General features: G+C 36.5%; 1 protein-coding gene across 5 annotated transcripts in view; it reads right to left on the bottom strand.

The window, feature by feature from the left end:
- Peak1 (pseudopodium enriched atypical kinase 1) overlaps positions 1–25,815 on the bottom strand; it is a 248,208-nt gene that overhangs the window by 52,148 nt on the left and 170,245 nt on the right. For all 5 annotated transcript variants that reach the window (XM_076851148.2, XM_076851149.2, XM_076851147.2 and 2 more), the window contains one exon: positions 7,083–10,340. In XM_076851148.2, coding sequence (XP_076707263.1) covers positions 7,083–10,225 — 3,143 coding nt within the window. In that variant the 5' untranslated portion in view covers positions 10,226–10,340. The remainder of the gene's footprint in view (positions 1–7,082; positions 10,341–25,815) is intronic.

The following is a 25,815-nucleotide window of genomic DNA, read 5'->3' as shown; positions in this document are numbered from 1 at the left end:
CCATTCAAAGATCTGAAGGAAACATTCCAAACAAAGAGAACAGCTTATAAAAATGGCCTAAAGAATGGTTATATTTGGCATGTCTGAGGAACAGAAAGCAAGCTAGTATTTTGAGAAATTCATGAGCAAGGAAGGAGCAGATAAGTTAAACTGGTAGGTAGACATCCTATTATATAGAGACTTCTTTCACAGTGGTGAAACAATGGGATTTGCTCAGTGGATATTCTAAAGAGATAAGGGGGCAAGAGATTAGGCAAAGGGATTAGGAAAATACTTTAGTAAACCAGGTAAAAGATGAAGCATGAACCAGGGTGATAGAAGCAGAGATGGAGAGAAGTAGACAGATGTGGGATATATTTTGGACATCCAATAAACAGGGCTTGATATTTTGGATGTTGGGAAGATGGGAAGAAAAGAATCAAGGATAACTCTTGATTTTCTAGCATGAGCAAAAGGATGGATCATGGGTCATTTGCCAAGAAGGGAAGACAGGATGGAACAGAGATGTAGAGAAGGATTAAGCTCTGTTTTAGACATGTTTCATTTGAAATGCTCATTTTAAGTACAGATATCAAGTGATAAGTTTCACATTTAAGTTGCAAAGAAGAGAATGAGGATGGAAATTTAAATTTAGGAGTCAAAATGTATAAGTATTTAAACTTTTGATACTCTATGGTGCTTAGCTAGAGGTTAGCCATTAAGATTTAAAGAACCCTTTTTAGTATATGGTTATGATTTTTTTTTGAAAAAGCTTATCTTTTAGAGCTACATACTGAAATATTTGCAAATGAAACAATGTCTGGAATTCACTTAAAAAAATGGGGAAAGTGGTTGGGGTACAGATAAAACAAGATTGCCCATAAATTGGTAAGTATTAAAGTATGATTCTTTTGTAAATGGTACTTTATATTCATCTATCTACTTTCGTAAATGTTTGAAATTTTCTATCACAAAATGTTTACAATAAACATAAAGTGATCCATTTTAAGATGATATGTATCAAAAGGTAACCTTATAACATTGATTCCAAGGTCAACACTATATAAAAGGCATATATAAGGCATTCAGAAGGAAAAGATGCCAGAATAACTGGAGGTTCATGAGCAAGAAGGTAAGATTAAACAGGCAGATGTCACATCTGTAGGGGTCTTCTACGGTGTGGAGGTATGACTGGATTTATACTTCAGAAAGAGCACGTGATGGTTTTCAGAATTGATCGTAGAGGGCAATACATTGAACAAGGATAATCTTAAATTCTGGTTCCTAAAGCATAATTTTGTAAAGAAGCCAACCCCTATTGCTAGATATTGTGCTAGATGCTTTATGGAAGTCAAGTTAAGTCAGCTACTCAGGGGTAAACTCAGAATTTAAATCTCTGACTCTAGTGCTTGCATTTTTTCCTACTGTGCAATATTATCCCCCATGTTATGGACACCAAAGAGTTGTAGAGATGGGAGGAAGGCATCATTCTAAAAATGATAGTTGAGAAATTCTCAGTTGGTCATAGACCAGAGTAACCATCAGATTAACTTCCCTTGATGCAAACTAGCTTGATAGAAATGATGCGTAAAGGGGAAAAAAAACAGAAACAAAGAAATGATGCATAAGGATATGTTCCTGAACCAAAAATTGAACAAAGGGACCCCACCCTCTAGTTTAGTACTACTGCTAAAAAAGAGTTTATTTAAAAAAAAAAAAGTACTTTCCTACCTAAAAACTGTTTCCTCCACAAAATCTAAAAGATAAAGGCCTAACATTTCAACATATCATGCAGGGCTCTAGACAGCCTGTCCTAGCAGTTATTAAACTTTTTGGTTTCAGGGTGCAAAGCTCTTAAAAATAAAGAACCATAAGTGCTAGTTTTTATGGGTTGTACCTATTGACGTTAATGAGAAATATAAATTGAGGAAATTTACAAAGTTAATTCATTAAAAAAAAAAAAAAAAAACAAAACCTTACTGGGACTGGGGATATAGCTCAGTCAGTAGAGTGCTTACCTTGCATGCACAAGGCTCTGGGTTCAATCCCCAGAATCACAGAAACAAAACTAAAACAAAACAAAACAAAATTAAAAAACCCTTTAAAACATGTTCAGATTTCTTTAACATCTGTGACTTAATAGAAGAAAGCCAAATTCTCATATTTGCTTCTGCATTTAATCTGCGATGATATATTGCTTCAATTAAAGAATATGCAAAAAAAAATAGGTGGGAAACGAGGAGTATTTTTAATATCCTTTTAGATAACTGTGGATATTCTTTGCTACTGCACCTGAGCTTGATGAGTGGTAATTTCTTAAAGGTTAGTTGCCATGTAGATCTGAAACCATATCAATGAACTTTTTGTATTTAGTTACATTAAAATCCACTGGCCTCGCTTTGCAGTCTGAATGGATCCTTACTCATGTATAATTTTGTATTATTATGTAGGGGGTCATTTGGAAATTATAGTTTACTGAGTTATGCATATCCTCCAAATATGGACACATGACATTAAATAATATTTTATATTAAATAATATTTAAAATAATTTTGCTAATTCCACCAAAAATTTTATGGGAAAAATACTCAAGTATTAGGAAGCTGTCATGGTCACAGTGTCAAATATAAGTTTTAAAAAGTTTTCATTTTTGTTTGAAAGTCTGAATATTATTATTGGCAACAAATATAGTCAGTTGTTTTCCTGGAAAGTAATAGGCTCACTATGTTCACTTTTAAGAAAATATCTGCCAGGACTCATTTGAATAATGAGTTGATCTGCTAGTTATTCCTTCAAGGTGGTCTATGAAAGAGAGTGCTAGTTAAGCTTCCTAACTCAACCTTTGCAATGACAACTATTTCACAAGTGATTTTTGTGTGTATGCAGCTGAAGTACTCTATATCTACTTCCTGTTTAATCATGAAGAATTTTAAAAAGATACTCAAAGGTTGAGATTTAATAAAATTTACTACTTCATCAAGGGCATTCTTAAATGAAACTCTTTTTTCCCCCTTCAACTCCTAATACAGTATCATGTGATGGCTTTGATTTATGCTAAGGTATAAGTCATTTTACCTACAACTGTTTTTGTACTATCAGTGCAAAGGTCAGCACAATGAAAAAGCAAAGGTCTTAATATTTGGGTTAATTAGCTTTTTGTCACTGTGACAAAATAACCTGAGATAATCTACTTACAAGGAGGAAAGGTTTCTTTTGGTCAGAAGTTTTCAGGCCATGGTCACTTGGCACCACTGCCTTTGGGCCTGTAGTGAGGGAGTACATTATGGCAGGTAGTAGGTAGCAAAGGAAACTTCTAACATGGTGGCCAGGAAGCAAAGAGAGAGGGGGGGGGGAGAGAGGGAGAAGGGTGCTGGGTCCTAATATTCCCTCCAAGGACACACCTTCAGTGACCTAACTTCCTTCTACTGGGCCCCACTTCCTGAGGTTTCCACCATCTCCCAACAGGACAACAGGCTGATAACTCAGCCTTTAACAAAATGGGCCTTTCAGTGACATTCAAGACCCCAACTTTGGCAGTATTATTATGAAATAGAGAATTTTGTATGGTCATTGTTTGACCTTACATGGACAATACTTTCAGAATCACTGGACTATTTTTTAAATGTTTTTTTTGATAAATAATAATTATATATACTTATAGATTGCAATGTTATATATATATATTTGCATTGTAGAAAGATTAAGCAAAACTGATTAGTATATCCATCACCTCATCATCTTATTCTTTTGTGGTGAAAAGGTTTAAAATAAATTCTTTCAGCAATTTTGAAGTATATATTACATTAACTATGGTTATCAAGTTGTGCAATATATCACTGAAACCTTGTACCCTCCTCCTTTTCCACCGTTCCCCAACCCCACACTGGCTCTCCTTTCATGAGTTTAGCTTGTTTTTGATCTTCTACATTATCCATTATGCTTTTCTAGTCACATGTTCTGTTTCTGTTTGCATTCTCATTGCTGTGACTTTGCATATACTGTTCCTTGTGCCTGTAATATCTTTCCCAACCAGCTGGCAAAATCCTATTTCAAATTCTTTTCTAAGAAGTCTGTTCTAAGCTGATTTAATCCCTTTGTATTATACCACTCTGTACATTTAACATTTCTTGCACAGAGGGCAGAGGAGCTGCTACTCTTAAAGCATCCAACATGTGCCAGACCTTGTGTTAAGCCTATTGTATGTGTTCTCATGAAATCTTCAAATTAATTCTATGTGCTAGATATCATCATAACCCTGTTTAGTGAAGGACCAGATAGATAGTTGAGGCTAAAGTCAAACCCAAATCCATTATTTCAGCAGTGTCATTTCCCCTATTTGTTCCAGGCACATACTCAATTTATATTTTTTGAACAGTCTAATAAATGAAATTAGAAATAATCTAATTCTTAATAAAAGGCTCTATGAAGTTTTTCATCTTTCAGAGGCTGGGGCTGGCCTTCAGCACAGTAGTTTTTCATTCTTCATTCCTTATGACAGTTTAGATTTGGAATCTTCATTTACTTATAGAAAAACCATATTTTCATTTCTTTCAGCAGTGTGTTCCCAGCCGTGGGATGGTAATTTAATGATCACATTGCCATCAAGCCAGAAACACAAATGTTGACATTTGATTGTAATGTTTTTCCTCTCAAAGTTGCTTCAAGTAAATACCAATGGCATATCCAAGCAAATGAGGTAATTATTTAAAAAGCAAATGATGTATGTTTTTCAATATGCATATCATGTATTAAGCTTTTCATAATGTTAAAAATAGCCTATTGAATACTTTTTTTTCTTCTTACTCTGGACATAATGAAATGAGAAATTTTCAGTGTGCCCCTAAGAACAGCTTAATATTTCAATCATGGCTTCACTTAAGACTACAGCAATGTTATCTTTAGATTGGTGGGGATACCAGTGGTAATAAAATGTGGCCCAAGGAAAGCAGCATCAGCCTTACCCAGGAACCTGTGGAAGTACAAAGTATCAGGACTCACTCCAGACCTCTGCCTCAGAAACTCTGGGGGTGGGGGCTCAGCAATCTGTCTCAGCCCTCCGGATTAATTATGGAACATGGTCAAATTTGAGCATCAAGAGGCAACTCAATTGTGCCATTTGGATCCATTATGTGAAGTATAAACAGCTGATAAATTTTGGAAGACATGACTGGTCAGTATATAACACAATCAGTGAAAACATAAGCTGTATAGTAAGGGGTCTGCCATGCCCAGAGTCTGGGCTGCCTTTAAGCCCACATATAGTGGAATGCAGACCAAGGAGAGATCACATCCTCACAAGAGAGGCCAATGTTCTATCATTCCTTGTTCTATCATTCCTCCCAAGGTGTGAACACATCCACAACAGCAGCACTTAATTAGCAGTAAAGCTGTTTATTGATCTGCAAGACCTATCTACCATTCCCCCCTAGGTAACTCTAACCAACTGCTTTTAAATTGCTTCTTTTCTAAACAAAACAGTAATCTGCAATACATGAATTTTATTGCTACTGGCTTAAAACATTCTATCACTAAGTATGTAAAAATTGAATACGATTTTCCACTAGTGATGACAAAATTATTCTTTTCAGGAATATACTACCACTATTCTAGTTACTTTGTTATTACATGGATTTAAGGAAAACAGAAACTTGCTACCATTTTGATAACTATTTGAAGGTATGTAAAAGGCTATTTTTAATGAAGAATACATATAAACACCCGAGCATTTTGTTAGGAAAAGTAAAGACATTAACTGTTCACTTCATTTTTATTTATGCTTTTCTAAAGAAAAACTGGTAAGAGAATTTGCCCCAATAATCAGAGGTTCACGTCTTTGCTAGAGAGAAGGTCGGGTCACGTAGAGAAAGTTTACTGTCTGTCTCTATGTAAGTAGGGAGAAGGACTCAGAAGAATGAAATACTCAGGGCATATCCCTATTTGTCAAAAACCTTGAATAAACCTCCTTTTTTATTGGCAGTTAATTAATTTTGTTTCTAATACAAATGAGAAAGAAAAACCTCCTGAATATAAATGTTTATGTGAATGATCACAAGCCCAAACAGGAAAATTTTGTTTGGTTTTGTGCATGTGTGTGGTGGTGGTGGTGTGCTGACAATGGAACCCAGGACTTCATGAAAGCTAGGCGATCACTCTACCACTGATCTATATCCTCAGCCCTTTATTTGATCTTGTGTTCATTAATAATGCAACGCTTTAGAAAGGATATAATCTTGAGAGTGACATAGATCAGGGTTTGAATTTCAGCTCTGACAAGTACTAGCTTTGCAACTCTGGCCAGTTCTTAACTTCTCTGATTTTTAGTTTCCTTATATGAAGAACCAGTTACAGGGTTCTTATAGAATCCTTATGGAATTTTATAAGAATTTGAGAAAAATATTTGGGATATGTCACACATAGAGTAGGAGATCAATGACAAATTATTAAGGTAATAAAATAAATTAGTGCCTAGAGATCTCATGAGCATACAATCTGCCTAGCTGAATTGAGGATCATACCATAAGGATCTCAACCTCGATAACCTACTCATGTTTCTCCTCCAAGTTAAATATCTATAAACTGCTCGTCCCTGTTGCCCATTTTTCCAAAACACTTGAAAGGAGGACAGAAAGAGGCAGCAATAAAAAACCCAAAGATTCCCTTAAAATAAAGTAATATGTATAGAGATAATGCCTTGGTGAAAGCCAAACTGAACTGCATATGCAGTTTTATTCCATTTACAGTGAGGGAAAGAGCATTCATTTGACTCTGTTTCTTCCTCACACCATCACAGCAATTCAGAACGATTTATTCTTTATTTCTGTTATGGTGCTGTGGGTTTGTTCTTTTCTGTTAAAGTCCCTCTGTATTCACTAGAATGCAGCAGGCTATTTTAGTTAGAGATCCAGGGCCATAAACCTTATTCAGTGCAATAAGATCACTTCAATAATATTCTAATCTTGGAATGCAGTTATAAAGATGCATGATGGCCTCAGAGTGCTACTTACAAACAAGAATGGCTCTTATGCAATCTTAAAAAATAAAAAACTTAACATCTGAAAATGTGTTAAAAAATTTCCCATATTCTGCCAGTCTATTTTACATACCTGTGAACTTTCTCAGGAATCTGTGATGGAGAAGAATGACTACTCTTCTTCTTTTCTGAGTCCCGCAGTAATGCATCCTCTGTTTTACCCTTTTCGGTGATTGCTGCCTGGTCAGCTCTGGCCTTACTCTGATCCACATTGAGCTGGTCCTGGGCAGGGTCACATCTATACATGAAGACAATGGCTGGCTTCTCACTGGACTCTCCTTTTGCCTCTGTGAACCAGTGATGGCGCTGAACTGGAGGAGGAGGCAGCATGTGGATGACTGTGCCATCCAGGCCCACCAGTTTCCCTTTCTCTCGTTCTTTCTCTTTGTCATCTTCCTCATCTGTTTTCCTACGGCGGAAGAAGCTTTTAAATGAGATCCAGCGTTTAGGCTTTGCATCAGCTGCCCGCCTGCTGCCTTCAGAGTGCAAAACTGATTCAGCTTCCGTTGATCTGGTGGGGCTGGTTGGTTTGGCCCAGTTGGTAAAATGCCTCTGTAAAAGGTTACTTGCATGGTAAGGGGAAGAAGTAGAGCGAGGAGGGGGAAAGGGAGGGGGTGGCTCACTTTGGGGGTTGCTCACTAATTTGGAAGGAGGGGAGGCAACTGGCTTTGAGAATGGGTCTTTCTGTACTTTATTGGTAGGACTTTCTGCGGTTGAAGGTGCTTCAGCCTCTCCACTAAGTTGAGATGTGAAGAGTGACTTGGGTCGGACTGGTGTACCCTTAGGTGGACTCTTCACAGCATCAGCATCTGGAGGAATGGCGTAAAGCTCTTCCACACTGCAAGCCTTAGGGCCAGACTGAGGTGTTTCTGGAGGAGACTGGGGGGGCTGGATAGCAGCCACAATCTGAGAAAGCACTATGCTTGCTTTCTCCCTGCTGCTGACACTGTTGTCCACCAGTTGAGGCTCCTGTGTGCCTTCTGTTTTGGCCACAGGCTCTTGAGTGGTTCTCTGGATTTTTGCTGGGGAGCTGTGACTGGAACTATAACTTCTCTGTGGGGAAGACTGACCTCTGTTGAGACAGTTGTTAAACTCCTGAACCTTCTGAGCCACGGAGCCCCTTTTACGCTCTGTGCTGTTTGAAAACCCTTTGGCTTGGGGACATTCAGTGGGTTTGCTAGTGGCATCAGACACTTTGTTTTCACTTTCTATTTCTTCATAAGTATGGCTTATTACACTTGTGGTTTTTTCCTTCACTGAGAGTTCTCCACTTGTTCCCAAAAAACTTTTGTAGATGGCTAGATTGTCATATGCATTTGGATTAATAACAATGGGAACTTTAATTGCATTTTTGGAACTCCGAGCATACGTTGGCTCATCATGAATGATAATTGGAAAAGGTGGCATACCAGCATTGTTGTAACTATTAAATTTTATTTCAGACAAATTAGGTGACTTAACAGGGATGGTTTTAGAGGAAATGTTTGTAGCTGTGGGTGAAGTAGGTGCGGATTTGTGACAATTTTTCCTTGGCAGGAAATTTGGTCCAGTTCCACCAGTAATTAATTCCACTTTAGGGATCTTTTGTCGTGGACTGGTGCTGGAAGTCCACACTTCCTGGTATCGGATTGCACTGGATTTTTGGAAATGGGCATTTATCTGTCCTGGTGTCAATGCAGGTGAAGATACTGGGGAGTTTGGAGTAGAAGATGAGATTTTTGTCTTGGGGCTATTAACAGGGCCCTCAAGGTGCTCACTGGCCATGGCTGCTGACACATCCACGACAGTATATGGCTTGCACAATGGCTGTTCCAGATTTACAACTCGGTAGGGCTTTGCTTGCTCCTCTACAGGGACGAGGTTTATGGTTACTGCTTGTCCAGCAATATCTGTAGAGGCTTTACTTTCTTGCTTCTCAGTTTGCACAGCAATCTTGCCATCCTTCTCTTCTAATCGGAGAGCAAGGACTGCTTTGTGTGTCTCTGGAACTTTAACAGAGCTTTTGGAAGCTTGTAATGATTCCTTCTCCAGATTATTACCAGGAAGGCTTTCATTATTGGGTTCAATTTCCTTCATGTCCTTAGACTCTCCTGGATTATTAGGAGATATCCCCCCATTACAAATCTTCTGGGATAAACTACTGGCTGTCTCAGAATGTGATTCTTCTGTTAAAGAAGAATCTGGTGATGTGGAGTCAGATGACACCATGCTCTGAATGCTTCTTTGTCCATAGGAGACCACAGAATTGTCCTCATAACCATTCAGGATTTCATCATAACTGTCATCATAGTCTACAGCACAGATTCTCTGGAGTGACTTATTTCGTAAGGGGATGGTATTCCATTTTTTGTCCACAAAGAATCGAACAGGAGACAAAGTGTTTGCTCTAAAGTTAGCAAAGCGAGGTTGACCCCTCATGCGAATCTCCATGGCCAGTAGCTCTTCATCGCTCTCATCCCAGCTCTCATGTTCTTCTTCCAAGTTACTGAAAAGTACATCTTCCTCACTCTCCTCACCACTAGAGAACTCTGGGTAGCAGAACCGTCCCCCTTCGTTACTGATTACTTCTGTGCTCCCACTCAAACTAACATGTTTGCTCTGAGTATCCTTGATGCCACCAATCATGCAACTTGGAGGAAGCTTTCTTTCCAATGATCGTTTGTAGCAATCATTTATTCTTCCTAAGAATGTTTCTTTGGAGTTTGTTTCATTTCCTCTTATCTGAGGGTTGGTGTCCAAACCTGCTATCTCTTTTAACACTTCCGTTAGCCCATTATTGTTATTTGATATCTTCTTTGCACTATCATTGTTGCCATAAGGCTTAGGAACATGGCTAAATCCTTCAATATCATCTTCATTATTATTGTTAAGTGGTTTCTGACTCAAGGCAGTCCTGTTTCGGTTCCACCCTACAATGACAGGTTTGTTCTCACAGTGTTCTTGGATGCTAAGCTCAGCACATACACTTTGCCCATCTGCCACCATCATAGTGGGCTTCACAGCTATAGTGGGTTTTTTAGCTACAGGAGGCCGGAAATTTCCGGTGTTCCTGACACGGTGGTTATTACTGTGATTGGCATTAGTTTTCACATTGCCATGGGTGGTGGATGCCTTCTCAGAGTCTGGAGGGAGTCGGTGTAAGCTTTTAGGTTTAAAGCAATTCTTGCATTCACCAGGCTTCCAAACGTGTTCAGTGAAGGTGTTACAAGCAGACATTTTTAAAAATAGAACTTCACAGACAATGCTTTTCTTTCAGTGCATGGCAAAACTTTCATCTGTTAGTTTTCACCTCCCCTATGTTATTACAGCAGCTCTTCTAAGTATGATCAATCTGTGGGGGGAAAAGGAAAAAATAATCTGAATGAAAAAGGCACTATAAGGCTTAACATTATGAATGACTTGAAAAAACTGGCTCCTTCTTAAACTTTTCCTTAAATTAAAAGATTAAGAGATGAGCTAATGTGGAAGCTTCATAATATCCCTTTAGCCAATCAGCAACTTAGAAAGTGAGCCTCTTAATTAGAACTATGCACTCTTTTTGGCTTGCTATCTCTGTGGCAATGATATGACCTTCCTCTCTTGGAAATTGTGTGTGTTTGTGTGTGTTATGTGTGTGTATTTGCATTGCTAGAGATCCAACCCGTGGCCTTGAATTTGCTAGGCCAAGTGGTCTACCAAATAGCTACATCTGCAACCACCTGGAAAATGACTTTGATATTGCTCATTCTGTTATCAACCAATCTCTCAAATATTTATTAGTTATTTATGAGTTCCTCTTATTCCAACACCCCTTGAAATTTTAGTTATTTCACAGACTCTTTGAATTCAAAGAATTCAAAATGAATCCTCCTCTGGCTACCCCATTTCTCAACTCCAAGTAACTTCTCTCCTCTACACAGTCCTCCTCCACATTCCAAGCCACCTCTCACCCTTTCTTTATCTTATATTACAGCTAATGTCATCACCATCCACCTAGACAGCTAAATGTCAACCTTCTGATCATCTTTGACATCTCTCCTCCTCCTACCAACTCCAATCCTTACTAAACTCCCTAAGTTAGTTGTATCAATTTTATCTTGTAATTTTTATTTTATTACATTTCATTGCAACCCATTCTTGCCATTATCGCATACTACTAGTAGTTCAGATACTCACTCTCTTTTGCCTGGATAAATGTGATAGGCTATTGACTAATCTCCATGATGTGTAGTCTCATTCACTCTAATATAGCCTCTGTTTCCTTTGCTACTTAAAATGTGGGTTTCAGGTAAGCAATACCAGCCTCACCTGGGAATTTGTTAGAAATGTGGTTACCTTAGACCCAACCCCAGATCTAATGAATCAGAATTTGCATTAAAATAATCTCAGATGATTCCATTTTACACTACTATCAGATTTAACTTTCTAAAATCTTACTACAATCATCATATTAACCAGTTTAAAAACTATTCTGTGAACCAATCTTATCTAACTTTCTAAAATGCTACTACAATCATCATATTAACCAGCTTAAAAACTATTCTGTGAACCAATTTTACCAAATGCATTGGCTCTTAAATGTCAGTGTGCATCCTGGGTGGTGCTAGCTCACTTAGGCAATCACGATAGATCTACTCAAGTCAATCTTTGGGGAAAAATCCAGGATTCTGAAATTTTAACAAGTTCTCCGGGTAATTTTAAGTGCAGTGAAGTGTTAGAACCTCTGAGTTACAGGATACAATGCAAGCCCCTTACCTTTCAAGATGCGGTCCCTGCCTCCCTTCTACCTGTGACTTGAAAATCAACTTATCATCTTATATTCTCAATTTCACCTGGTCTACTCATTTCTCTTTGGATTATTAAAGTCTTTTAGATATGCTTTTATGAACAAGTGCTTTCATTTTTAGTTGTTTCCCCATTAGTTTTTGAGCTCTGTAGGTCTAGCATAATGAATAAACACTAGTGATTAAATGTACTGTTTTTTTAGGTTTAGAACAATGAATCTTGTGGCTCTCTTTTGTTTTAGGCTCACAGCTGCTGTTATGGATTAGATAAAGTGTGTCCCATAAATTCATGTGTGAGACAATGCAAGAAAGTTTAGAGGTGAAATGTTTGGGTTATGAAAGTTTTAACCTATTCAGTGCATTAATACACTTGAATGGATTAACTGGGTGGTAACTGTAGGCAGGTAGGTTGTGGCTGGAGGAGGTGTGTCACTGGTGGCATGCCTTTGGGGTATATATTTTGTTCTTGGTGAGTAAACTCTATTTCCTGGTGGCCATGTCCTGAGCTGCTTTCTTTCACCACACAATTCTGCCATGTTGTTCTGCTTCCATCTCAGGCGCCATGGAATGAAGTCGGCCATCTATGGACTGAGACCTCTAAACTGTGAGTCCCAAATAAACTTTTCCTTCTCTAAATTATTCTTGTCAGATCGCTGAAAAAACTGACTAAAATAGCTGTAGACCTTTTCACAGAATACCACTACTATTCTGTTTTTCTACTTTGACTATTATAATAAAGTTGGTAATAGGCCTATAAAAACTATTTTAATAAACAGAAAGTTTAACTTCATCTGTGTATAATGACAGTGACAGGCTCCTTAGTTTGGTCAGAAAGCCATTTTTTTTGTGTGTGTGTGTGTGTGTGCCAAGTTTCAGTATGTTTCTAAGGAATGAAAATATGTTTTTTAAAGCTAATATTACAAAGCAAAGTCCCTTATAATCAATAATTATAAAGCATTCTGTCTTAGTAGAATTACAGACTTAAGGGGCAAAAGAAGTCCACACAGAAAGCCCAATGACCCAGTAAGATGAAAATACATTCTTCAATTTTTTTATTCGAACACATTTATTTACTCTTTTAGACATTCTAAAAATTATACCCCTTAGTAAATTAAATAAACAAACACAAAATCATTTCCTCCTAATCTGAGACCTGAACATTGTGAATGAGGGGGAGTAGCAAAAAGTTTGGCTAAACAAATAGAGAAGGGGCCAAGAGGTTTTAATCTTTAAAAGTTTTTAGCCTTTTAAGATTAAAGAATTTATCCTAAGAGCAGTGAGAAATCAATAACTAAAAGACAGCTCTGACCAAAACCATGAAATCCTTGAGTATAAATCTAACAAATATGTGTAAAATCTAAAACCCATATGGGAAAAACTATGAAACACTGATAAAAGAATCAAAGTGGACCTAAATGGAGAGATTTACTAAGTTCTTTAGATAGTGTTAAGATGTCAATTCTCCTCAGATTGGTTTTCAGAGGCAACATAATTCCAATCAAAATCAGAGCAACATTTCTGGTAGAAGACAATAAGCTAAAAATATATGGAAAGAAAGGTAAAAGAACTAGATTAGTTAAAACAATTTAGAAAAATAACAAGTTGGTAAACTCACACTATTTGATTTTAAGTCTTTGGATAAAATTATAGTAATCCTGACAGTGTGGTATTAGTGGAAGGATAGAAATTTGGGTGGGGAATAGGGAGGGATGAGGGGGTAATTATAGCCCATAGGCCAAAACTAGTTTGCCCTGGTTTTTGTGCCCTATGCTAAGAATGCTTCGATATTTTTAAATAGTTTAGAAAAAAAATCAAAAGAATAATATTTTATGACCAGTGGAAATTATATGAAATTCAAATTTCAGTGCTCACAAATAAAGCTCTATTAGAACATAATTACACTCATGTGTTTACGTATTGTCTCTGGCTGTTGTGCTACAATGGAGAATTGAACAGTTATGACAGTGACTGATTTGCAGTGCTGTTGCTACTCCACAAACTGCAGGGTTTCCACTGGTACCCATACAACTTATGGAAAAAGACATTTTTCAAAGCTAAAATATGAAATATTTCACTATAGATATGTACCAATAGATGAATATTTTAAAATCAATTTGGACAAGAGGAAACCCTAACTTTGAACCCTACTTAAGCAAAATGTTATTTATTTCACTCAAAAGAATCCCATTCTTCTTATCAGATTAGAATACTTCATTGTATTTTTTAATTTCATAGAGAATTGGTAGAAATTTGTATTCTCTTGTTACACAAGTACCTAGATAATATCTTTCACTGTGCCTTTTGGCCTACAAAATCTAAAATATTTATTATCTGGTCCTTTGCAGAAAAAGTTTGCTGCTGACCCCTAACATAGATCAGAAAAGAATAGAGTTCAGACATAGACCTACATAAGTATAGTCAACAAATTTTTGACAAAAGAGAAAAAGACAGTCTTTTTAACAAATGTAGTTGAATATTTAGATACTTACAGACAACAAAGTGAACCTTGATCTACACCTCACATCACACACAAAATTTAACTCCAAAAGAATAACAGACCTAAGTATAAAATATAAAGCTATAAAACTTACAAGAAAATGAAGGAGAAAATCATTGCAATCTTAAGTTAGGCAGAGTTTGAAGATACAACACATAAGTATGAAAGAACAAACCAATAATTTGAACTTCAAAATAAATGCTTGCTCTGCCAAAGACATCAACAGGAGAATGAAGACAGGCCACAGATGAGAAATTTTTTGTAAAATAAATTTTATTTGACAAAGGACTTGGTATCTAGAATATACAATGAATTTTAAAAACTCAACAAAAAAATCCTACCCAATAAAAACCTGTTAAAAGATTTGAGCACTTTACCAATAATGATGTACATATAAATAAATATATGAAAGATCTAAGAATCCTTAGTCACATGGAAATGCAAATCAAAACTACAATGAGCTACCACTATGCATTTATTGGAATGATTAAAATAAAATTAAAACAAAAGTAAAAACTGGGGGCTGGGGTTGTGGCTCAGTGGTAGAGCGCTTGTCTAGCATGTGCGAAGCCCTGGGTTCGATCCTCAGTACCACATAAAAGTAAATAAAAAATAAAATAAGGGTGTTGTGTCCAGCTACAACTAAAAAATAAATATATAAAAAAAATAAAAACTGACTCAGGCTAGTCAAAACATGCAACAATTGGAACTCTTCTACTGTATATTGCCAATGGGGATTCAAATGGTTCAAGGACTTTGAAAACAGTTTGGCAGTTTCTTAAAAGGTTAAACATAAACTTGTCTTGGAACCTAGCAATCCTATTCCTAGATATTTACCCAAGATAAATGGAAACTTCTGTTTACACTGAAACTGGTAGACAAAAACTGGAAACAATTTAAACATTGTATGGTGGTAGTCATATAACTGCACCCATTGACAAAACATATAGAATTATACAATAAAAAGTGAATTTTATTATATGTAAATTAATCTTCAGCAAAGCTAATTTAAAAAAAAAAACACTTTTACTGTAGGATAGAAAATGGACTTTGGAGAACGGGATGGATGGCAGGAGACTGTTGAAAGGGCTGATTTGGGCAAATAAAGTTTTGATGAGGATCTGGATTAGGGTATGGCATCAGGGAAGCCACAGAAAGGTGGATGAAGGAGTGAATGGATTTTGGAGCACATAAGTGTTGAAGTTTTGAGTTTATTCCAGTGATGTATGGGACTGTTTGCTAAGACAGAGAGCAATGGAGGATGTATGATTTTGAGGAAAGGGTCACACTTTGGAGCCTGCAGAGAATAAAACAGACAGGTGAATTCAGGAGTCCTGGAACATAGAAGAGAATTTTGTGGTTCTTGTCTATTTGAGAATTACTAGTAGAGAAATACCTAGGCCAAAAAAGAAGACTGATAAGGATCTGGAAATGTGTGTGAACCAGAAAGAAGAGGATAATTCCCTGCAAAACAGAAAAGTAACATTCAAGGTGTGAAGAGACGAAGCCAGAGGAGGAAATGTCATTAAGAGGGGGAAAAGGCAATTATTTCAATTGCTACTGAGAGGTAATGGAAAACAAAGACTTACAAGTCCCATTGGACATGGCAACATGAACTCATCAGTGACCTGAGGATGAACTGTACTTTCTGGTGCAGTGGTGGGATGGAGACCTGACTGCAGTGAGCTGAAGAGTGAGGTAACAGAGCAATGGTGGATAACTTTTTCGAATATTTAGGTGGAAAGCTGAAGAAAGAAAGAGCTGGGAGTATGGGGGTCCAGAAAGGATTTTCTCATTTTAAGATGGGAGAAACCAGATACTGTTGAATAATACTGGGGAAAGACATAGGAGATGGCTGAGGCTGACAAGACAGGAAAAAGAGGGGATAACACAAACCTCAGAACCCTAGCTCAATCCTTTTGTTTTATGGAAAGAGACCCAAAGTTCTGAAGAGAAAGTGACTTTCCTAAGTTCACACAGTGAATCAGAGATCTAGAACTGGGATATAAGGCTATAGCTACTTACAATACGTTTTGTTTTCAGATTATTTTTTCTTTTGTTAGATAGTTTTTTCTTATGTTATATGCTTACTGTGGAAATTAAAAAATACATAAACAAACCACATGTAATTCTATTACTCAGACATAACTTCTACTAGTAGTTTGAATCATTCCTATCAGTCATTAATAATTTTTTAAAAATATTGCCTGTATGGATTTAACACTATATGGCACTGAAGACAATATCTTGTTAATCAAGATAAACCTGCCCCTGATAAGAGAGGGCTAAGTTTTTTCTGTGAAGTAGTATATTTGTTTTCCCAAGAAATATGAAATATTAAAAATAATTCCTCACTTTGAGTATAAGTTAATTCAGTCAAAAGAATACTGTTGAGTTGACTAGCAGTGATCACATTATCAATAGAATTGCTAAATGAGATTTGCCAAGAACACAATTAACTTATGTCAGAGCTGTGTGAATTAGAAACTCATGTTGGAGTTGACATCCCTTTACAAGTTCTGTGTACATCTCATTCATGCTGCATGAAACCAAGAGATGAAACAAACCCCTTTAGCAAGCACCAGATGGAGCTGCTGTCTAAGCCACAAAGCCTGAACTTTAAGGGTTTCATTTTGCATGCTAATTATATTTGGAGACAAAGATATGCACTTGAAAACACTATCAAAACTATTTTAACTTATAACAGGCTTTTAGCAAGAGACGCTATACCCAATACAGGTTAGTCAAAAGAGCAATCCTCGGGCTTGCAGCCACTGTGGAATGACATCAGTGGCTATCAATAATAACTAGCAGCTTTTGCTGCTCAAAACTGACACTCTCCAAAGGGAAAACTCTAGTTACCAAAGTTATGCTTGTGAAATAAAAAAATGTCTCCTGAGGCACTTAAACAAGAAAATGTAACAGTCTGTGCTGGTGTCCTCCATTTATTTGACAGAACAGGTCTGATGTGGAGCACCCAAATGGAATGTTTGATAAGAAAAGCTCATTTGCTTCCATATTCTTTATAATCTTAAAGCAAATCCTCCAGATGAAATGGTCTAAGGAAGAGTTTAATGGCTAAAGCGCCCCTAGAAGCTAGCCAGGTCTCCATGATCTAAAATCCTATTTCATATTTGACAGTTTTCAGGACTAAAGCCCTTGAGGCTATAGATAAAGCTGTTCAAGAGTAGCCTATTTCACTTCAAGTTGTGACAACCTTTTAAGAACCTATTACTGTGTTTTACTCTGTCTGCTGCTATACAATGATAATAATTAGTTTGCTTCTAGTCCAACAGTTTCCGGCAGATTTGATATGAGACAACCAAATCGACACTGGATTTTGATCATGAAATAAACTGGCCAGCAGAAAGCTGGAGCTCCTCAAGCCAGAATTACAATTCCTGGCAGTGAAAAGGGGGTGTGCGGGTGGTCTATTAAACACCACAAAGACAGCATTCCCTGCAGGCACCCAAGGAGAACCTGTTAATAATAAAGGAGGACAGGGAATGGACTGCTAAGCTCCTTCTCCAATCCTGTAACTCCCAAAGTCCAATCTCTCTCTCCATAAAATCTGTCACATTACCACAGAAGCAGAGTCAAGGATCCTCACTGCTGTGCATGGGCTTTTAAGGACACTCATTGAGAAACTATCCCCCATATGTCATCCAACACATTAGTTCATCTCCAGGATGTTAGGGTAACATTTATAAGCCAAAGTTCTGATTAGGCTTTTGTAATGGAATGTGTGGGTCATTTATGTAAAAAAAAAAAAAAAAAAAAAGCAAAGGAAAATGTGACAATCCTCACGTCATTGTTCCCAACCTTTCCTTCTGTCACAGTGAAAAATGCTGACCTGACACCTCGACCAGTTGCCAAACCCTTCAGTATATGACTAAAAGGGTGGAGAGAGGAAGTGAAAGCAGAGCTGCAGGAAGAGGTTTTGCAGGAGATAAAATGCAGCTTTAATTTGGTACACAAATTCCATGGGTAGAAGGAAATGTCTTAATTTGAGATCTGACCAGGAAAAAAAAAATTACAATTCCTTGCTATCCTAAGACCAGACAAGATCTTAAGACATGACATTCTCTTGTCTAAAGAAACAAAAGAAAGACCTGCTTAATTTTGAAAACTTTAAAGCTCTTTTAAAAGGCTGAAGCCCATCCAATTCCAACTGCTCCAACCACAAGAGTTTTCTATAACAATTTACTGTTCCTGTCACATGGTAGTCACCTCGGGGTAAGAATTGTGCAATAGCAAAGGCACCATGGCACAGCAGTGCTGCTTAGTTCCCAGCTAATTTTCTGAGTTAAACTCTTTGATGCACCAGTTAAACAGTAAAAATACTACTCATTATTATTATACAGTTCGTAATAACTAGTTATAAGGTTATAAACTCAAAAATGTTCCCTAAACCCACCTCAGACCCCTACTTAAGGAGGTAAACATCAGAGAAAAGTTTAAAATGTTTTCTAATAACCAAGAATTCCATAGTTATTCACAGTTTTATTTTGTTTACAATGTTTTTCTCTTTTGGGAATGTGTTTCTTCTAATGCTGTTCCAGTTGGCAAAACTGTTTATCCTTCACAATCCAGTTCAAATTTTACCTCTGTGATAAAAGTTTTCCAGATTCCCTAAATACCTTTATTATAAGATCACCCTGCATTATAATTATGTAAGTTCTTAGAAGGCAGAGTGATATCTTTTTTATCCTTTTATTTCTTGGGCTGTTTGAAACATATTGGATACTAAATAAGCACTTGCTGAAAAATAATAATTCTAGTAAGTACTAGGCACTATTTGAAACAATTTATTCATAAAACCCTTAGTTTTATGAATAATATATATATATTATTTAAAATAATATATATATATTATTTTAAGTCTTACTTTACAGATGAAGAAACTGGGACTTGCTAAGGTCACTCAACTAGTAAATGACAGTCAGGATGACATTAATAGTAAAGCTCAGCTTTCCCTGTCATTTGAAGTCTTCTTTAGATATAAGCATGGCAGTCCCCAGAAGATGGTTCACTCAGTACGACCAGCACTGCTCACCAGAGTGTAATTCTACTATGAATGAAGAAAGTGTTAAAATGAGGAACAGCTTTCAATCAGGCAGTTCCACATGCTTAACTGCAGAACAAGCCAGGGGCAAACCAATATATTCACACTAGTCATGCTTTTTGTGCTTCAGAGTATTGAGGAAGTGAATAGTGTGGGGCAAATTAAGCACCAACTTTCATGCAATCCAACCTGAATCAAGCCACCATGACTTGGAGGGGCCACTGAAGTAAGTGGTTGAGAGGGCACAGTGAGATGCTGCTGGAAGTCATCTTGTGTTCCTCCTCTCCATGGCCCCCAACCTCAGAAGAAAGTTGTCAAGTGAGGAAAACTGGACTGAAGGCTACATTAAGGAGTCAGAGCTGATTGAGATGTAAATAAGGTCAGTGTAAGATTCAAATGGAAGAAAAGCGGGAGAAGAAAACTGGGAAGGAAAGAGAAATACAAAATAGTTGATGGTTCTGAGAAAAAAATTCCACTTGAATGTTTATAGCAATAAAGTCAAAGAGAAAAATTTCACTGTAAATCTCTGCATTTTCGGGTATTTCAGTGGGGTATTTCAGTGTGATTTGTACCTATGATAGGAGGTATTCTTTTTCCAATTAGCTACAGAAAAGAGTAAACAACAGTACTGTAAAACATTTATAATCTAGATTTTAAAAGGGAGAAAGTACTTCTAAATTAACGAATGTCTGAATTATACAATACTTTGAAGAAATTAGATTTATTTCTTCAAGGAAATGCCATAACCAACTTTCCTGGTAGAGGTATTTGGAGGACCTGTTCTAATAAATAGGTAAGAATTATTTTTATATTGGTTATAAATACATAATGGTTTTAAAATACATTAAAAGAGTATTTCTCAAACTGGAATCGAGAATATATTTTCACGGGCTTAAGAGTTCTCCAAAAGACCTTAATATTAAGCTGAAAGTAAAGTCTATATCTAAAATAAATTAATACAAGCATATGCTGGATCACTGGAAAGGTTACTTATTACCTAAGCATAGTAATATGATTTCCAGGTCCACATATACATTTATCTTTCTAGTCTAAGCTGGCATCAAGCACACTACTTTAACTATAAGGGATAGTGAGAAAAGAAAGAGGCTGACTTTATACGTAAACGATTCAGTCCCTCCAAGTGAAGACCCATATGATATCATGATGGAATCTCAGTGTACTGTACCAATCTTGGATTGTCAATGTCCTACAAAGAAATATGGCTTAAGAAGAAAGTCAATAGTAATGAAAGATGCAAAGTAAACTGTGGGGTGGCAGGCAGCTCCATATGCACATTGGGAGCAGCAATTTAGTTTTGGTAAAATATCATCTACCATGTTATATTACTGTAAATTTGCATTTCATTCATTTTACAGGGTTTTGGTTTTTTTTTGGTACTTAACTTTTATAATTGTTTAGATTTAGAAGTAAATGAAAAATATAAATATAAGGAATTCATATTTAATTTTACATTTGAATTTACATAAAATTAATGTATGTCAATACTAAGAAACCACAGTTGTTATTTTTTCTAATTAAAATAAAGGTATAAATTACTGAAGTTTGAAAAGTAGTGTTTAAAAACAATATTTTCTTATGTACGGGAAACATTTCTCTTGTGATCTTATTTACATTATTAATTTTCTAAGCATCCGTTGAACGAGTAAAATAATTATTTTACAGAGCTGTTATGAAAATAAATTCAGATAAAATGTATGAAATGCTTAACTCAGAGGCTGATTCAGAGAAAGCAGCTAATAAACAACAATTCTCTACACTGTTATTAAATTTCTATATCCTGTGGAGGACAGGAAGGGGAGTGATCTCTTCCAATCCATGCTATACATATCCATACCTCATCTTATATATATTAGTTGTTGATGGACCTTTATTTTATTCATTTAGTTATATGTGGTGCTAAGAATCGAACCCAGTTCCTCACACATGCACTCTACCACTGAGCCACAACCCCAGTCCCTCCTTACCCCATCTTGAATACCAATTGGGAATTTGGGAAGCTATTTTCTATTGGAAACACAGTTGACCATGCTGGTTAGGCTTTAGTGATATGGATGGTTTGATTTAAAGTGTCAGCTAGCTTGCAAACCTATTTACTATATGTTTCTACAGGGAAAATTGTACGCCAAGTTCTGAGCAACTGCCTTGCAAAGAAACTTTAGTATCCTATCTTGGACTTGTAATAGATGATATCAGGAGGGAGCTGCTGAGCAACAGGGTAATGTAATCCAACTGTGCTTTAAGAATTCAGGTGGAAATGGAAAGGATACACTGAGAGGAGGGAAGATGAGAATGTGGTTGGTTCCACAATTACAATACTAAACCAGACAAGGCCCAGAACTAAAGCAGTGGTAATAGGAATTAATTAACAGGCAGGGATTGATTTGAAAGGCCAAATGGATAAGGTTTATCAATCAGAGGGACACTGGGGAAGGACTGAAGATGACCCTGGGCATTTCTCTAGGTGAAAATCCAGGATGATTTTTCCAGAATCACACTGAAGCGTGCACAACCAAGTAAAGTAGCACCAACTGCACCAAGTTAACTATAGAGAATAATGGGAAAACAACAACAACTGATATCTGAATGGAAATAGCAAATATATTCTAAAACCAACTATGTATTAAAGATTCTTTTCCTTTAGACATATCAGTATCTTTAATCACTATCCTCTCATATAAACTTGACTTTCAACTTTGAGTGTAAATGGTTTGGTCAGATCCATATAAAAGACACAGAATGCTGACGTGGCTGGGGGAGAAAATGAAACAGGTAAAGTGACAATCTTCTATAGCTTTATTTTATTACAGAATAAAGACAGAAAAATAAATCTTGGGTTAAGAAATGGAAGTGATGGGACTAGTGATAGAGCACGAAGGATGGAAACTGTGGTCAAAGGATTCAAACACTTGAGATGGAAATGAACATGCCAACAGGTTTTCAGCCCTTTTTTGAGGGTGGTCTCAAGGAAGCAGCAGACGCTTGGACTGTGGGGAGTTAGTGGATATTAATATAAAAATAGACCACAATCTGATAGAGGAAAAGTTTAATTATCCCCAATTAAAGTATGTTAGGTCTTCATTTTCATTGGTGAAAATAGCTTCCCGTGTCTACATCACTGGTTTATATGACTAAGGACAGCCAAGGATTCTCAGAATGGAAAGTGACAGCTGGGATGCCAGCCATTCCTAAAAATACTGCCCTGGGCTCCTGGTCCTTGTGGCCAGTATAAGTGGCAATTCCATTCTATTGCAACAATCCACCAACAAGGACGCTCAGAGGCACAAGTGAATAACACTCAAGGCCATTACTAACCACATTTGTAAGTTTATGTACACTGCATATATAAGTTACTCAAACAGTCTAGGCTTTATGGTCCTATCTTCTTTTTTTTTCTCTTACTTATTTAGTTTTATTTATTTTTTTTAATTATTAGTTGTCCAAAACATTACAAAGCTCTTGACATATCATATTTCATACATTTGATTCAAGCAGATTATGAACTCCCATTTTTGCCTTATCTTTTTTTAAAATGAATAACTTAACTCTTCATATTATAAAAGCAAGCATTAAATAAAGATTTATAATACACAAACCCCCAAATCTTAGTATGTACCCTTTCTGGATCTTTTTCTGATATCCAGGTCAAGTGCTCCATACACAGATGTGTTTAGCTTAGTGCATGTGCTGTCTGGTAACATGAGCATCTATAAAGTCTTTCCAAAATTTGCAATCTACTTTAAACATTATATAAATGCAAATCTGGGTTGAAATACCATTTTGAATTAAATAAATTTAACAATGGAATAGATGAAATTGTAATGAGAGTCCTTTAATATCAAAAAATTAAAAATATTTCTAATATTAAGAAACAATTATTCTGTATGGAAACAGTTATCCAGCAAGATCACCTATTCAGGACACAGCTAAAAATTACATCAAGTAGGAAAGCACCTCTCTAGTTTCACTTATAGACTCTTACTCTTGTTTTACGCATAAATTTAATCAACTCAAGTTAGTTTTATTCCTGTTGTTCATACAGAACAAAGGTGAAAGCTCTACTTAAAATATGATAAGTTATAGTTCTCTCTCATGCCTTATTTGTACACCCCTATCCACTTTACTATGAACCCACAGAGAAAATAATATTGAGTGGAGTTACATGTGTTGGACTGCTTTTTCAAAAAGGTACCCAAATGTCCTTTCCATGATTACCCTTTTAAAAAGACTTTCTAACCATTCTCTTCTGTGGTCTTGCATATTCCCAAATATGCAAGGGTGGAGTAACTTTCAGGGTTACTTCTTGCTCCTTTCTTCTGAAGCTTTCAGACTTCTAGCTGCCTGCTAGACTTCTCCAAACAGAACTAATTATTTTTCCTCAAAATACATTCAACTTTCTCCTGGGTGCTGTAACATGAATGGTATTACAATGGTAGGCATTCAGGCTTGGTCAACTTTGACTCCTCTTGGTCTTTCTCATACTATGTCCATTCAATTTCCAGGTCCTATCTTCCTAATCTATCCTTCCTCTTTGACCTTTCAAACCAAATTTGAATTCTGGATTTCATTTTTGTTTAAAATATAGAGTGAATGAATTGTTATCTCCCAATTCCTCTAAAACAGAGCTCATTACTACTTTGCTCTTTATAAATCCATTAGTAGTTCTCAGTTGCCTATATAATATATTTGAACATCTTAGAATAAAATGTAATGCTCTTTGTGATTTGATACTGCCTTTCCATTTTTTTTAAAGCATCATCTCTTACATGTTCACTTATATAATTATTGTTCAAAATTCTATAGTTACAGGGCTGGTGGTGTAGCTCAGTGATAGTGTGCTTGCCTATTACGTGCAAGACCCTGGTTTCAATTCCCAGTACGACATACATACATAAAATCTATAGATCTTTTGCTACTCCAGTCAAATGTTAGTGTCTCTGTGAAGTCTCACATCCACCTCTTAGAATTAACTGCCTCTTTCCTCAAAATCCTATCACATGGCATTTATGGCTATTTGTACATTCCCTCCTTTTACTAGTCTTAGCTCCTCAAAGGCAGGACACATTTCTCATTCAGTATTGGCACTATATATTTCTTGAACAGATGAATAAATGATGCTTTGCTATCTTGTTTCATAGGCCAAAATAACTTAGAAGGAGACAGCAGCATTCAGACAAGAAGTGGCAAGTGACAAGTGACTCCCTGAAAGCAAAGGGGGAGAAAGACGACGACAAAAATCAAAGAACTCAAAAAGCATTTCATGTGGGAAAAACAGCCCTATATCCTTTAAGGGCATCATGGTATTCAAGAATAGCAACGTGTTTGATGTTGACACTAATTATAATAGCAAGATATCAACAAAATGTTAAATTACATTCTGTGTCCTGTATTTAGCAAGGGATGAAAACAACAAAAGTATGACATGTATTTTGGAAGTCTTTCCATAAAAATGGTTGTATTACTTAAAAACTATAAAATAAATATCCATTAGGTATTTAGAAAAAAGTAGACAGAAGGAGGATAAAACATCCTAAATTCAAGTCTGCATTAAAAAAAAATCAGGTTACATAAGCACCAAATGGTTATTTAATTGAAAATATTTTTTAAATATCTATATCTTTATTTTACACTTATATGGTGCAGAGGATCGAACCCAGTGCCTCGTGCATGCTAGGTGAGCGCTCTACCCCTGAGCCACAACCCCAGCCCCTAAAAATATTTTAATGCTTAAACATTTCAAGCCCCAAGTTATCCAGGAAATTTGGCCAACTAGAACTCATTCTCTTGAAAAACAGAGAGCGCTAAGATTTTACTCTTATCATTACATAATGTTATTCACCCAACTCTCTGGTCTTAATCTGTGACTGGAAAATAGTGGGTTGGGAGGAGATAAGGAAATGGGGAATAACAAAAAAGAATATAAAAAAATAGAGGGTGAGACTTAAAAAAATGGGGACTCACAATCAAAAGGTAAGAGGACAATCAAGAAAAGTAAGAGGGAAAATAGATAAACAGAGAAAGCCTAGTATGTGAACAGGCACATTCAGAGAAAGGACAGCTCTTCCTTCATTTTCCCTTTCTTGACTTCCTTTGTTATAATTGACTTCAGGGTGATGTGTGTACCCTTAGATGCATACTGAATTCCAATGAAGTCCTCCCACAAGTATACTTTATACCAACACAATCCAGTTAAAAGGATTTTAATTGGTGTGCACTATTCCCTGCAATTTCAACATTTTAAAAATGAATAGTCTCACTAAGTACCAGATGGTGACATGTACTAATTAATCAGGACTATTCAATGAATGAGCATATTAAAATGAATGCACCTATTAGATATGTGTTACTGACGCTCCATCCTGAGGAAGCCTCCCCTCAAACGTGTGTCCGTGGAAAGTGCAGATTTACTGTGCCGTACTCACAAGTGTCTCTCGCAATTATTTGCAACAGCAATACCATCGTT

The sequence above is a fragment of the Callospermophilus lateralis genome, chromosome 3 (genome assembly GCF_048772815.1).
Source record: "Callospermophilus lateralis isolate mCalLat2 chromosome 3, mCalLat2.hap1, whole genome shotgun sequence".
NCBI classification, from domain to species: domain Eukaryota; kingdom Metazoa; phylum Chordata; class Mammalia; order Rodentia; family Sciuridae; genus Callospermophilus; species Callospermophilus lateralis.
Note: the sequence above shows the minus strand (reverse complement) of the source record. Positions and strands in the feature narration are given on the sequence as shown.